We start from the raw sequence: 15,711 nt of genomic DNA, 5'->3' as shown, positions 1-15,711 counted from the left end.
ATTATTTCTTCTACTTCAGATTTATTGAAAATTTTAATAGGCGGAGCCATTTGATATGGTGCGTTTATGACTTCATGAATATCTTCTTCTTCTTCAGCTGAGACTTCCCTCTGATGCGGTTGAAATACCTCGCATAAATTATTTGCGAAAGTATAAGCTTTATCTTTGTCAGTTTTAGCCCATGTGTCATTTGGTTTCCTGATTGGCATATTCATTTGTTCGTTGTCTTTAAGTTTTTTTGTTAGTTTCCACAGAGAATAATTTGTATCATCTGAAGGTCAGAGGTTCTTTAAATAATTGTTGATTCCATTGGGTTTATGTGCAATGTGATTGGGTTTAATTGTTTTATCTTCTGGGTGCCTAGTGAGCTGCCACCTCTTTCTTAGTTTTCTTTTTTCCAGTATAAGTGTATTTATGTGAGCAGGATACGACTCGGAGTTGTGTGTGTAGGTAATTTCTGGAGTGGACGACCAAGCAGCTTGCTGAATAACTGTAGTTAAGTGAGTGACTGCATTTTCTATGTCCCTGTCACTTTTAAGAGGCAAGTTTAGGTTAATGGATGATTTTATTTCGTCTCTATACCTATCCCAGTTTGTTATTTTATTACACAGTGTTAGAAGTTTAGGACAATTGTGAATTTGGCTTAGTAGGTCTATGAAGAAAGGGGAATGATCCGATGATAGGTCAAAAGAAGGAGAAATTTGGATATGGGTGTGTGTTATTCCTTTTAATATAGCGAAATCAATAAGATCAGGAATTTTTTGTCTATCAGTGGGCCAATAAGTAGGCTGTCCAGTAGAGAGAGAAGTTAAATGATTCTCATTAATACTTTTTAATAATTCTCGCCCTCGTGAGGTTATGATTCTGGAGCTCCATTTGTGATGTTTGGCATTGTAATCTCCAGCAGCAATGAAACGGTGTCCGAGTATCTCAAAGTATTCAGTAAAATGATCAGCTTTAATTATTTTATTCGGTGGACACTAAACAGCAGATAAAATAATCGAGCCTTGTGAATCTTCTACCGACACTGATGTGGCTTGAATGTTAACTCTGCTAATTTTGTTTATTTCATGATGCTTAATATTATTTCTTATAATAATTGCCGTACCTCCATGGGCCTTTCCTAATGGATGTTGAGTTACATAGGTTGAATATTTGGGAATATTAAAATAACTCTTAATAGTCATCTGTGCTTCGGAAATAAACATAACATCTAGATTATGAGAATAAATAAAAGCTTTTACTTCATGAAAATGATTAGTTAAGCCATTGGCATTCCAACAGCACATCTAAAGTTTAGTGTTGAAGGTTAAGCTTAGATATCAGAGACATTATTAGATCAAACATATTATCCAGTCTTTCCATTAGTTTATGTACCACAAGTTCTAAATTGTTTTGTATATGTTGGAGAGTTGCTGTTTCTATTTCATGAGTAGTCTCATTTGTGTTAGTTGTATTTTTATTATCTTTTCCTGCAGCAATGTTCGCATAACTGATATTTGGTTGAGTGATTGACGAATGTGCAACACGAGGTGGTTGACTTGCGTTTTTTTCTCGAAGCGATGGAAATTTTTTCTTTTGCAGTTCTTTGTATACAGAACATCCCTTGTAGCTTGCAGGATGATTTTCTCTCGACAATTTACACATTGGACATCTTTTATATTCTTTTCTTTTGGACATTTAGACGATAGGTGATCTCCTACGCATTTTACGCAGCGCGGACTCCTGTGGCAATAATTGTGTGTGTGGCCAAAATTTTGACATCTTTGACATTGAGGCAGTTCCCTCTTCGGATGCGGTGCCTCAACTGTGACAATAGTGTTGAGTAATTTCGTGATCTCATATATATCTTTATTATTGCTGTGAATAGCCAGTTCTATATTAAATAGCGGCAGATCTTTTTTTGTGCCTCTTTGCTTAATATTAGAGATGTTCAGTGCAGTATGCCCGAGATCCAGCAATGCTTTTTTAATGTCGTCTGGATCTGTTGAAGGGTGGATATGACGTATAACAACTCGGAATCCTCGGTTTTGTTTTAGTTGGTATGTATGGTACTGAGTATTTTTTTCTGATAGAGATTTTACGATTATTGAGTAGGTTTTTGATGAATCAGCTTGAACTTTAATTTGATTGTTAGCAAGACATTTTAAAGTATATTTACCTGGAGTTATCTTCTGTAGTAATTCCTGTAGGGGTTTGATGCGTTCAACATTTTGTATAAATATGGGTGGTGGCTGATCATCTCTTCGGTCTTCCAACGTTACAACTTCTTCACGAAATGTATCATCTTCAAGTAACTCGTATCTGTTAGATGTATGAACAGTTTTACTCAGCCAATAATCATTGAGTGTAGCTTGTTTGGTTTTTTTCAAATCAGGACTGTCGTCATTGCGTTGACGTTTATTGTGGTGGACTGCTACCCATTCACCATCACTTTTTGCTGCATCTGCATCTGGGAGATGTTCTTACGGTTTATCTATTTGAAAATTTGATAAATGTGATTGTAGATCGTTGTTGTAGGTTTTGACTATTTTCTGCTGTTCATCTAGCGGATTGGAACTGTCTTTTTGAGTGCTTACAGGTGGAGGAGTTCGTGCTAAGCTGTTTCTTCTAATTGCTGGATTTATGTCCTCACTGAACGGATAACTAGTAGATTGTTCCTGGTTATCGTGTTGGTAACTCATAGTTTTCCCCTAGTTATAGCTAGGAATTTTTAAAACATTCCGACATATTTTGATAATATACTGGCCTATTTTCTTTATATTTAGGTATATTTATGTTGATAAACTTAGTAATTAGATATGTAGAAATTACTTACTGGATAAATATTTTAGCATTAAACACTAACAATTTTTTTGGCTATTGTTTTTCGGTTTCTTGATAACGATGGATTTATACTAATTACAATATGATAAGATAATAATTAGACAAATTGCTTCTTAATTACATGTGTTCAGCTCGAATGTTCTGAACAGAATGATAAAGGAACGTGGATTTCCCTTGATAAGAAGACCGTAAATCAGATAGACCATATTTTAATAGAGAAGAAACATGCAAACAATGTAATAAATGTAAAGAGCATGAGAGGAGCGGACTGTAACTCGGACCACTACTTGGTGAGAGCAGAATACAAAATCGAGCATAACATAAAGAAAAACAATAAAACAAAAGAAAAAATTGGAAAACAATTTAACATAGGACTATTATAAGATAACAACACACAGAAGAAGTATGAACAGGGAATAACCAACAGACTAATCAGGGAACAAGAAACGTCAAACCCAGACAAACAATGGGAAAATATAAAAGAAGCAATCTTGAATACAAGTAAAGCAATCCTGGCGAAAACCAAAAGAAAACACAAAACAAAAGATTGGTATGATGAAGAATGTCAAGAAGTAGCAGAAGCAATAAGAAAAGTAAGACTCAAAAATCTCACAAATGACGAAGAAAGCACTAGAGAAGAATACAGAGAATTGAGAAAAATCATGAAAAGAAAATGTAGAAGCAAAAAGAGAAAATACAACGAGAACAAACTGAAAGAAATAGAAGGAAAATTAAAAAAAAAGAAATAAAATCATTCTACCAGGAAGCAAAAAAAATGGAAAGAGGATGTACACAAAAACAACCCATATATGAGAGATGATAAAGGGATGTTGCTAAATGAGCCGGAAAAAATAATGGGAAACTGGCAAAACTATTTCACAGAACTGCTAAATAAGAGCGAAGTACAAAAGGAAACAAACCATGAAATTGAAGATGATCAGATAGCAATAGAAATACCCACAGAACAAGAAATAGAGAACGAAATAAAGAGCTTGAAAAATAACAAAAGCCCAGGAATAACAGAAATATCGGCCGAAATGATAAAATCAGGAGGGAAAAGACTACATAAAGAGATATATGACCTGATAAAAAGAATATGGGAAGTAGAAAAAATGTCAGAAGAGTGGACCATAGCAAGGATATGCCCTATACATAAAAAAGGTGATAGAATGCTATGCGAAAACTGCAGAGGCATCGCACTATTAGAAATAGTTTACAAAATCTTGGCACAAAGTATAAGAAAAAGGCTAAGTCAATATTCGGAAAAAATACTGGGAGAATACTAGGCAGGTTTTAGAAACAACAGATCAACGACTGACCAAATATTTGCCTTAAAAGAAATACAGACTACCTGTTACGAACATAAAACAGTACTATATGCTTTGTTCATTGACTTTAAGCAGGCTTATGACACAGTAAATAGACAGCAGATGTACGAACTGATGAAAAAATTGGGGATACCAAGTAAAATTGTCAGGATGGTAAAGATGACGATGGAAAACACAACAAACGAAATAGCTTGGAAAGGGTATACATCCAAAAAGTTTGAAACCAAGGAAGGATTACGACAAGGAGACCCACTATCAACAACGGCATTCAACCTAACATTGGACGGAATAATCAGGAAAAGCAGAATAAACATGCAAGAGACGATATTTAAAAACGGCCACCAATGCATAGCATTTGCAGATGATGATTGCAGGTGACGCTATTAGCAACAAGCAAAAAAGAACTACAAAAGTTAATGAAAAACATAGTAACAGAAGCCAGAAAATTCGGACTTAAAATAAATAAAGAAAAAGCAAAGTATATGATAATGGGAGAGATCCAAAAAGAAAAAGAGAATAACATCATAGTACAAATAGATGGAGAAAAACATACTCGTTCAAAAGAGCCAAAGAAATTATTTACCTGGGAGCCAAAATAGATGAAAATGGTCATAAAGAAGGGGAGATAAAGGCAAGAATAGTTAAAGGAAATAAAAAATATGGAGCATTACGCACATTATTGAAATCCAAATACGTATCAAGAAAAACAAAAATAAGAATTTATAAGACTGTTATCATACCTACAGTAACATACGCATGCGAAACATGGGTTCTCAAAAAGTCAGAAACAGACCTTTTAGAAAGATGGGAGAGAAAAATGCAAAGAGCAATATATGGAGGTGTTAAATTAGAAGGTCAGTGGAGAAGAAGAACCAATACAGAATTGGAAGAACTATATCAAGAGCCAACGATCACGACGTAGATCAAAGCACAGAGAATACGATACTTAGGGCACATCGAGAGAATGGGAAGTAAACGAATGCCAAAAATGGTACTCTCACGAAGACCAATACAAAAGAGGAGGAAGGCAGGCCAAGGAAAATATGGAAGGACAGTGTGTATGAAGACTTGAAGAAAAGTATCATTGAGAGATGGAAAGAATTAGCATTGGACAGAAGGAGATGGAGGGAGGTGGTGAAGGAGTGTATAAAAAGACTGAAGTGTAATTAAATAAAATTTATAAGTTTTATAAGTTATGTAAGTTATATTAAGTTATTTATTATATTATTTATGTAATCAGAAATGTAAACATTTTAGCCCTAGGCCTACAAGGCCTGTTGCGCTTAATAAAAAAAAATAAACACGAATATACCATCAGAATTGACCTCCGGAGTAAGTGGTGGCCAGGCCAGGGCCACTGCAAGGGACGCCATCTTCTAGAGTTTCGATGGTTTTCGGCGTTTAATTGATGCAAATGAATTACTGGAGGGTTTTTTGATGTCGCTAAACACGAATATGCCACCAGAGGACGCTAAAAACGAATATGCCTCCAGAACCGACTCCCGGAGCACCTGGTGTCCAGGGTCAATGAAAGGGGCTCCTGGAGTTTCAATGGTCTTCAGTATTACATTAATGCAAACGGTTTAGTTATAGGTTTTTGGAGTTGCTGAACACAAATACGTGATCAGCACAGACACAGGATCACCTGGAGCCTAAGACAGGTTATCTTCTGGAGTTTCGGAGGAATCAAATGGATTACTCTTAGGTTTTTGGAGTTGCAGAACATGCATACACTATCAGATCCGACCAGCGGAGCACCTGGTGCCTAAGGTTATTCATCTTCTCGAGTTTCGAGAGTTTTCGGCATTAAATTGATACAAATGGATAACTCATGGCTTTTTGGAGTTGCTGAACACGAATTCGCTATGAGAACAGACACCGAAGCACCTATCGCCTAAGGCCTAAGGCACGTCATCTTCTGGAGTTTCGAAAGTTTTCGGTACTAAATTGATGCAAACGGAATGGTATACACCGAGTACTCGGAGGTTTTCTGAGTTGCTGTTCAAAAAAAGCGTACAAATTGGTGAAAAGCTTTTTTTTTTGGTATTTGTAGATTTTTATTAAAATAACTTTGTTGTGCTATTCAATTATTTATAAACATAAACTCAATTTATATCTGACAATGTTTTTCCTTAAGTTCGATTAAGTTCCTTAAGATTTTAAGATCGATTTACTATATTCTATATTGATAGAGTTATTCATCGTGGTCACTAGATACTCAAGAGTCTTTTATCTAAGTCATATTCGTGTTCAGCAACCCCCAAAAACACAAGAGACTTCCGGTTGCATTAATTTAGTACCGAAAACTCTCGAAACATCAGAAGATGACGTGCTTTAGGCACTAGGTACCCCGATGTCTGTTCTGATGGCGTATTTATGTTCAGCAGCCCCAAAAACCCATGAGTAATACCCATCTGCATCAATTTAATGCCGAAACCTGTCGAAACTCCAGAAGAAAACCTGCCTGAGGCACCAGGTGCTCCGTGGGCAGTATCTGATGGCATATTCACGTTCAACAGACCCAAAAACCTGTGAGTAATCAGTTTACATTAATTTAGTACCGAAAGCTCTGGAATCTCCAAAGCATGACGTGACTTAGGCACCAGGTACTCCGATGTCTGTTCTGATGGGGTATTCGTGTTCAGTAACTCCAAAAGCCTATGAGTAATCCGTTTGCATCAATGTAGTACCGAAGACCCTCGAAACTCCAGGAGCCCCTTTCATTGACCTTGGAAACCAGGTGCTCCGGGAGTCGGTTCTGGTGGCATATTCGTGTTTAACGACCTTAAAACAGGACCCCCGCTACCATATGTGCAAAGTGTGCAATGCACACGGGCGCCATCCTTTAGGGGCGCCAAAACAGAGGGTCAAAAATTGCAAAAATATTTACAAAAAAATCAAAAAGCAAAAATTAATTTTAAAATAAAAGTTGAGAAATTAAATAGTTCAGTTTTACTTTGGATGGGATATGACATTATTAGTCTTTCTATAGATGTAAAATAAAAAATCCCGCTATAGAAATAACAAACACCCATTCTGTAGATAACAAATACCTAACTATACCCTGATTTCGTGGAAAAATTCCAGACATAGTGCAATAGTGTGTGGGCGGTAATTCTATCTCATCGATAAGCGAACAATTATGTGGAGCTCAAATGATGAATCGACAAGATTTAAAAATCGCATACCTATCAAATAACTAATTAGACCGAGCTGTATCGTCACCTCCGTTAGCAAAATTATTCCGATTTCATTTTTTGCATAAACTTACTCAAAAAGAGGTCCTTATCACAAATCCACAGGGTGCCAGGCGTTGCCGTGGTTGAAAAATTGTTAAAACAATTTCACAAAAATAATGTTTTCATTTCGAACAATTTTTTTTAGATCACTTGGGTCATTCTGAGTAAAAAAGGTCTCTTGTCATTTTTCACTAAAATTGATTGTTGTCGAGTTATACGCGATTTAAAATTTAAAAAATGCGAAAATTGCTATTTTCAAGGCTTAATAACTCGATTAAAAATTATAATTAAGAAAGTCAAAAAGTGATTTATAAAGTCAAATCAAAGTTTAAAACCCCTCCACGAAAATCTCGAAGAAATTTTTGTTATTATTTTATTACAAAGCTGTCGTTTTTAATTATGTATTAACAATTAGCGCTATAGTCCAGGCTGTATCGTTGCCCACGTTAGAGAAATTATTTCGGTTAAATTTTTTTACAAAAACTTACACAAAAAGACGTTCTTACAACAAATTCTGAGGGTTCCAGGTGGTATCTTGGTCGAAAAATTGTTTAAACAATTTTTTTAAACAAATTCACAAAAATAATTTTTTCACTTTGAACAATATTTTTTAGATAATTTGGATCATTCTGAACAAAAAAGGTCTCTTGTGATTTTTCTCTAAAATTGATTGTTGTGGAGTATATGGCCATTTTCGCATTTTTCAAATATTAAATCGCGTATAACTCAACAACAATCAATTTTAGAAAAAAATGACAAGGGACCTTTTTTACTCAGAATGACCCAATAGATCTGGATGTCGCATACCAAAAAACAGTTGATTAAAGCTGAAAATTTGTTAATAGTTTAACGGTGTCTAGTCGGATAAACTTTGATGTATGGGAACACTGGAGCAGGGAAAGTTTAAAATGTGGAACAGGTTAAAAATTTGGCACGTCAGACTACGAAAACGTCACATGTATTTTGTCGGACAGAACTTCCAATTGATTTGTTACCCATTCATTAAATTCTCATGCAAAAATCAGAATGGTATTTATCACCAACTTGGCATTTTAATAAATCCGACACGTAGAACATGTTAAATGACAGGAATTATGTTGGTAATAAATAGCAGTCTGATTTTTGCAAGAGAGTTTAATGAAAGGGCAACAAATCAATTGTAAGTTCTGTCCGACAAAATACATGGGATGTTTTCATAGTCTGACGTTCCAAATTTTTAACCTGTTCCACAATTATAAAACATCCCCTGTTCCAGTGTTCCCCTACATCAAAGTTTGTCCGACCGTTAAACTATTAACAAATTTTCAGCTTGCTATTAATCAACTTTTTTTGGTACGCGAGATCCAAATTTTAGAGAAAAATGACAAGAGACCTTTTTTGCTCAGAATGACCCAAGTTATCTAAAAAAAATTTGTTCGAAATGAAAAAAAATTGTTTAAAAAATTTTTCGACCACAGCGTCGCCTGGCACCCTGTGGATTTGTTATAAGGGACCTCTTTTTGAGTAAGTTTGTGCAAAAAATCGAATCGGAATAATTTCGCTAACGGGGGCGACGATACAGTCCCGTCTAAATGGACAAAATCTGAAAATCGCGGTACTTTGGGTTCGTCATCCACAAAAAGATGGGATGTTGTGGGTGGGGTGAGAAAAAAATGTTTTTGGGTTAAGTTTAAACCCTCTAAGTGTGACAAGATGGTACAGCAGAATTTATTCAATAAAGCCCCTTAAACCTTATTCAATTAAGGTTTGCTATGGTGTTATTTGTACTTATTTTGCTTTATTTAAAGCACCTACCTACATTCAAAAAAATAAATAAAAAACATTATCAAAATGCCTTAAGGGGTGCCAAAAAGCTTTTTTGCACACAGGCGCCAGTAGTTCTTACGGGGGCCCTGGCTCAAAAAACCTTTATTTGCATCAATTAAATGCTGAAAACCATCGAAACTCTAGAAGATGACGTCCCTTGTAGTGGCCCTGGCCACCACGTCCTCCGGAGGTCAATTCTGATGGCATATTCGTGTTTAGCGATCCCAAAAACCCATGAGTAATCTGGTTATATCAATTTAATGCTGAAAACCCTCGAAACTCTAGAAGATGACGTGCGTTGAATGTCAAGATCAAAGTAAAGGTCGCCATTGGATAGCCAGGAAAAAATCTTAGACTACTAGTTCTTTTATTTAATCCAAACTTCTACATGTTGCCAGATAACCAGTAATAGTAACTCAGGTAATTGGAATACCCGGTAAATCTTATAATTTTCCGAGTTTGTGCCTCTATATCTTGAAAATCCTACATACGATCGAGATGTGCCCATGAGAACTTTTTATCAGAATGCTTCAAAGAGTATTTTCCCAAAGTATGAACTAAATCCATTGGGACCTAATTTCCATAAGGTTTGTGCGGGTTACTTTGGTACAAAATCAGTGCCAACTTGTTAATCGGTTGTTTTTGGCCTTTGATACCCATATAGAAAGAATTCAAGTGCATATTTGTTACTAAATTTCATTTTTATTTTCAGAAAATGTTGAATCGTCAAGGTCGTGAAGACGTACCAGTAAAAATAATCGAGCAAGGTGATGAACCAGAAGAATTCACAATACACTTCCCAGCTTGGTCAGCAGATCACTGGGACAATTTACCAGATGTAAGAAGCTACATCAAAAATGAGGAAGACTGAATTCTGTTATCATGATTGACCAACGCGTCACTTGTTTTAAATAAGGCTTTTAAGTTGAAAAATGTGCGCAAAAATATTATAGCTTTAACATTTTTAAATATGCATTTATATAGCTGTTTTAGTTTTTTATATGCCAATGCTCTCGGTTAAATAGAAATAGTTTCAAAATTATTGTTACAACACTAGAAAGAACTTATGAATTGTGCCTAAAAAGATTTTTAAATAATATATTTAAATGATACTTTATATATGTACTGTTGTGTACCTATCAGTGTTATTTTTTAAAATGTATTTGTTAAGCTTGTGTGGTTACAAAAACTATAATAAAAATATTATACTTTTTTCTTTGATTGATTTATCCTATAAAACATTCCTATACTTAAAAAAAATGTTATATACCTATGAAAGAGACTTGTTTACACGAAAAAAGCAAAAAAGTTACAGACTCCTGTTAACACTTATACTGGTGGAATTACTTATGGGAATACTAATAAAAAAGAGACATGAAGTGATAATGATAGTTCGTTTCCTTATATTGATGGAATATCCTAGGAAGTACTAACACTTTCTACATCCTCATCTCTTCTTCAAATCTAATATTAATCATATTCCGTTTCTTGAATGCCCTTGCCAGTACCATTCAGTACAGCCGCCTGTATAAATTATATCTGTGGTACTAAGGCAAAACCCGATATATCAAAAATTATCGATTTTTCGTTTTTAATGCCAATATGTACATTGAGCGATAAAGAATATGATGACAAAACCCTACATGGCTAAACGCAACCATGTAACCAGTATGATAAAATTAGTTTTCGATATGTCCACTATTACAACGACGCCGCGAACTTTTAAACTCATCTGCTGCAAAATCACGTTTTTTGACATATCGGGTTTTGCCTTGGCACCACAGATATGAACGCCTCATTTTGAACCGCATTCAGTAAAAATTAAATGCAAAACTAATCCCACAACAAACAGGCTTCAGGCTAGGTAAATCGTGCACAGGCCAAGTACTGAACTTAACGGAGTACATAGAGGAGGGATCTGAGCATAAAGAGATCGTGGGGGTAGCCTTGATTGACCTCACAGCGGCACAGGATACAATAAACCACAGAACCTTGCTAACTAAGATCTATAACACTGTGCTTGACTATGACCTGGTAAAGATCATTAAATCACTGTTGGGTATACTGATAGGCTCAAATATCTTTGAGTCATACTAGACCGGTCACTAATATATAAATTCCACTGTCAGAGTACAAGACAAAAGGTTACTACGAGAAACATCCTTCTCCGGAAACTTGTAGGAAACAAGTGGGGTGCAAACCGACAGGTTATAAAGTCAACAGCTTAGGCCTTGTTTCTCAGCAGGGGAATATGCTTGTCCCGTGTCGGGTAGATCTAGACACGCCCAAAAAGTAACCAGTACAGTTAATGAAACATGTAGAATAACTACCGGCTGTATGAAATATACACCCCTCTATCCCTACCGTACCGGGCAGTTGGATTCGCACCACCAGAAAACCGTTGGTGTGGCTCGCAATATGTGGAGAAGTTCATACAAACTTTCGATGAAAGGCACTAATTATACGGGTTTGACGAACCGCCAGGAACCAACCGGCTTAAATCAAGGAAAATATTTATAAGAAACGTCAGCATAGAACCACCCAAACTGTTCCCCCAATATCCATAACCACCTAATGGAATGGACCTGGACTGGAGAACCTGGAGACACTCAACCGCATACGCACAGGCTCTGACCCTGTGAAACAGAACCTCATTAAGTGGAGTATAAAGACAGATAACGACCAGTGGCGTAGCAAGTGTGGGGCGGTCCGCCCCGGGTGTCACCCATTTAGGGGTGACACCCGAGAAACCCGATCACAAAAGAATGAATCGTTAACTTGTAACTTTACTCACTCATCATCATCATTCTCTTTGCCTTATCCCTATGCGGGGTCGGCTTTTCTAATTGCATTTCTCCACACAACTCTATCTTGGGTCATAGCAATGTTAATCCCCTTTACCAACATGTCCTGCCTTATCGTCTCCCCCCAGGTCTTCTTTGGTCTTTCTCTCCTACTCCTTCCAGGAATCTGCACTTCAGCTATTCTTCGTATTGGGTGATTAACGTCTCGACGTTGAACATGACCAAACCATCTTAACCTATGCTCTCTCATTTTGGCATCAATTGGTGCCACACCTAGACTTCCCCTAATATACTCATTTCTAATTGTATCCTTCTTTGTCACTCCACTCATCCATCTAAGCATTCTCATTTCCGCCACATGCATTCGTTGTTCCTCTTTCTTTTTCACTCCCAACATTCAGTTCCGTGCATCATAGCCGGTCTTATGGGTGTTTTATAGAATTTTCCCTTCAGCTTCATTGGAATTTTTCTGTCACACAACACACCACTCGCTTCTTTCCACTTCATCCATTCAGCCCTAATTCTACTGCATGCATCTCCATCTATTAATTTCTCCATTACTCTGTAATACCGAGCCTAGGTACTTAAAACTGTTGCTTTTCACAATCATTTCACCTTCCAAAGATACCATTTTATTTGTAGTAACTCCATTTTTAAATGAACATTCCAAATACGCTGTTTTTGTCCTACTAAGTTTTAAACCTTTTTCCTCCAGAGCTTGTCTCCACTGTTCCAGTTTTTGTTCTAAGTCTCTTTCACTATTTCCTATTAACACTACATCATCATCAGCAGCATACATTAGGCACCATGGAATACTACCCTGTAGTTTCGCTGTTATCTGGTCCAAAACTAATGAGAATAAATAAGGACTAAGCACCGAGCCTTGGTGCAATCCTACTTTCACCTGAAATTTATCAGTCTCTCCCACACCTATCCTAACACTAGTCGTTACTCCCTCATACATATCTCTCACAATCTTTACATATTCGCCAGGGACTCCTTTCTTATTGAGTGCCCACCACAGAATCTCTCGGGGAACTCTATCATATGCTTTCTCAAGATCAATGAATACCATACGAGCGTTGATCTCTTTATTCTAGTGTTGCCCAAAATCGGTCTTGGTCTTGCAGTCTTGGTCTTGTTCTTGCGTTTTCGCAAGACCAAGACCAAGACCGCCTAATTTTAGCAAGACCAAGACCAAGACTTAGCATGCAAGACTTAAGCAAGAACAAGACTAAGCCTGCGAGACTCTTGCGTCTTGCGGTTAGAACTGAAAGTCGTTTTAGGGAGTATATAGGAGAATAAAATATTTTGCACATCTTTAACAGCAGACGATTTCTTTGCTCTGAACTTGATTGTCCAGGTTTTTGGTACGAGTGTACCAGTCAAACTGTGTTTTTAAATACATAGTTTCTTAACATTCTGTTTTTTAATTCATTCGTTTATGTTGGATAATAAAAAACTTAGGTACTTTTTTAACTAGCCATGTTTTTCATCAATGCATGGTGTTTTAAATAAGTATGGTAACCTTACAGGGTAATTCAGCACGAAAAATAATGAGTTTGATTTGATTTATAAACATAGGTATGCCCTATTAGAGGTAAAATTCAGTAGCTACACTTTGTACTTGATGATTTTTTCCATGAACACAATTATTGGGTATTGAGAAGTTAATGAATTTATCTCCATAAAGTATCATGACGTTGGGATTCAAAATGAAATAGGTAATGAATACAATGTTAATAAATAATTCTCTAGTGTTGGGGAAAAAGGGCATAAGTCAAATTTTTACTATATTGACTTAAGTACACTGGCGACATGGAATTTAATCAATTTAGTTGTGATCCAAAGGACATAAGTCTATTGTATTTCTAACAGCTTTAATCTCTATTGATCTAATAGACGCAAGTCGTGTAAAACCAGTTCTGTTTGGACAAGCGGACTTATGTTGACTAAAGTCTTTTTTACCGCGGCAACCTTACAACCGTATATTTACACTTGCCAAGGACAGGCTGACTTAATTCCGTATGACCCGTTACAATAACAAAAACTTATTGCTTTTCAGTGATAAAAATTTGTATTTACTTGTGTTTTTGCGAACGTAAAAATGTCAAAAACGGATGTTTGTCACAAATGTGAAGTTTTGAAAATGGAGTTGACTATCGCCAATGATGAGGAAAACAAAAATACACTTAAAGGACAACAAGCAAAGCATCATGAAGAAGCCGACTTAACATATACTTGTAAAAGTAAAGCCAAAAAATTAGCAATGGAAGACCACTCAGTATTGTGCTATGGGTGGTTCGTCAAAATAAGCGGCATATTGTGTAACTCGCTTTTTTCTTAAGTCCTTTACATACCGTAAACATGGCCTACTTTGCCCAGTGGGTTCAACTTTGCCCACTGTAAGGGTTATAATATTTGTAAAAAAAAATACTTGGCAACATAACAAAGTACCACAGACGTTTACGCGCGCACTAAGAAACATGCATAAATCAAGACAGTGTAATCTAACCTGTGTGAGTGAAGTGTAATGCTTGTAGTAAGGTAAGAAATTTGAACACGTGTTTGTAGTTTTTTTAGGGTAAAAGCTAAGCACTGCTGGGTATACACCAGTAGGAATATTAACTAAATATTTGTTTATACGTCTTATTTAGTATTGTTTTAACTGAATTTGAGATGAAACGTTTATCAGGGATTACATGTTTCTTCTTTATAAAATAAAATCTAAGTGGGCAATGTTGTCCTGTCATTTGTCTTTAATTTTTACTTTTTATTTTTTTATATAAAATGTTTTAGAGGCATTTAAAAGGAAACGGAAGCGTGCTTTTGAGTTTACGCCACAAAGTATTAATTTTTACGTAAAACAGCATGTCAGTATTTACCTAATTGTTTTTTTTTTCGTTTAAGGACCAATCAAAATGCCAAGAAAAAGCAGAAAAAAATTGGGAGCAAGGCAGTATGTAAACTACTCCGAAACCATGCTTGAACGAGCTGTGGAAGCAGTGAGAGGAGGTTTAAGTTCCCGTCAGGCAGAAGAACGTTTTAAGGTGCCACGCCGAACTATTCTGAATAAAATTAAACGAACGCATGTTTCCTCCATTGGCCATCCCCTTACACTCACTAAAATAGAAGAACGTCATTTAGTGGATGTTGCAAGTGCAGAATATGGTGCTCCTTGATGCATCAACTTTCCAAAACTGGTTTTTTAAAGTTGTTTTACCTCGGTCAAAACGGGATAACAACACAAAGGCTTTGATTGGGGACAACTTGTCCTCACATTTGAATATTGAGATAATAAGGGCTTGTCAAAGGGCAAATATGAGGTTTGTATTTTTGCCACCTAATTCTACAGGGCTTACACAACCACTTGATGTTGGATTTTTCCGGCCTTTAAAAAGAGCCTGGAAAAAGATCCTTACTGATTTAAAAACTAGTCAACCTAACTTAAATTCAGTTGAAAAAACCATCTTTCCTCAATTGCTAACTAAACTAATAGACGTGATTGAACCAAATTTTCAAAAAAATCTTCAAAGTTCATTTCGTGCAACTAGAATTTGTCCCTTTGGCCCACATGAAGTGCTAAAAAAGATGCCAAATGAGAGATTTGCCAAAAAAATAAGTTCTGAAATTGATAATGCATTATTAAATTTTTTTACAACAAAAAAAGAAAGGGAATACCATTAAAAAACAAAAATAAAAGTTGCT

At 36.1% G+C, this 15,711-nt stretch overlaps 1 protein-coding gene across 4 annotated transcripts in view; it reads left to right on the top strand.

Annotated features, from left to right (window-relative positions):
* LOC114338954 (actin depolymerising venom protein gelsolin 1) overlaps nt 1–10,411 on the top strand; it is a 175,572-nt gene extending 165,161 nt beyond the window's left edge. For all 4 annotated transcript variants that reach the window (XM_050663650.1, XM_050663651.1, XM_028289577.2 and 1 more), the window contains one exon: nt 9,912–10,411. In XM_050663650.1, coding sequence (XP_050519607.1) covers nt 9,912–10,070 — 159 coding nt within the window. In that variant the 3' untranslated portion in view covers nt 10,071–10,411. The remainder of the gene's footprint in view (nt 1–9,911) is intronic.
* Nucleotides 10,412–15,711: the final 5,300 nt, after the last annotated feature.

This window comes from Diabrotica virgifera, chromosome 10, assembly GCF_917563875.1.
Source record: "Diabrotica virgifera virgifera chromosome 10, PGI_DIABVI_V3a".
Taxonomy (NCBI): domain Eukaryota; kingdom Metazoa; phylum Arthropoda; class Insecta; order Coleoptera; family Chrysomelidae; genus Diabrotica; species Diabrotica virgifera.
This window is presented reverse-complemented; position numbering and strand designations above follow the sequence as displayed.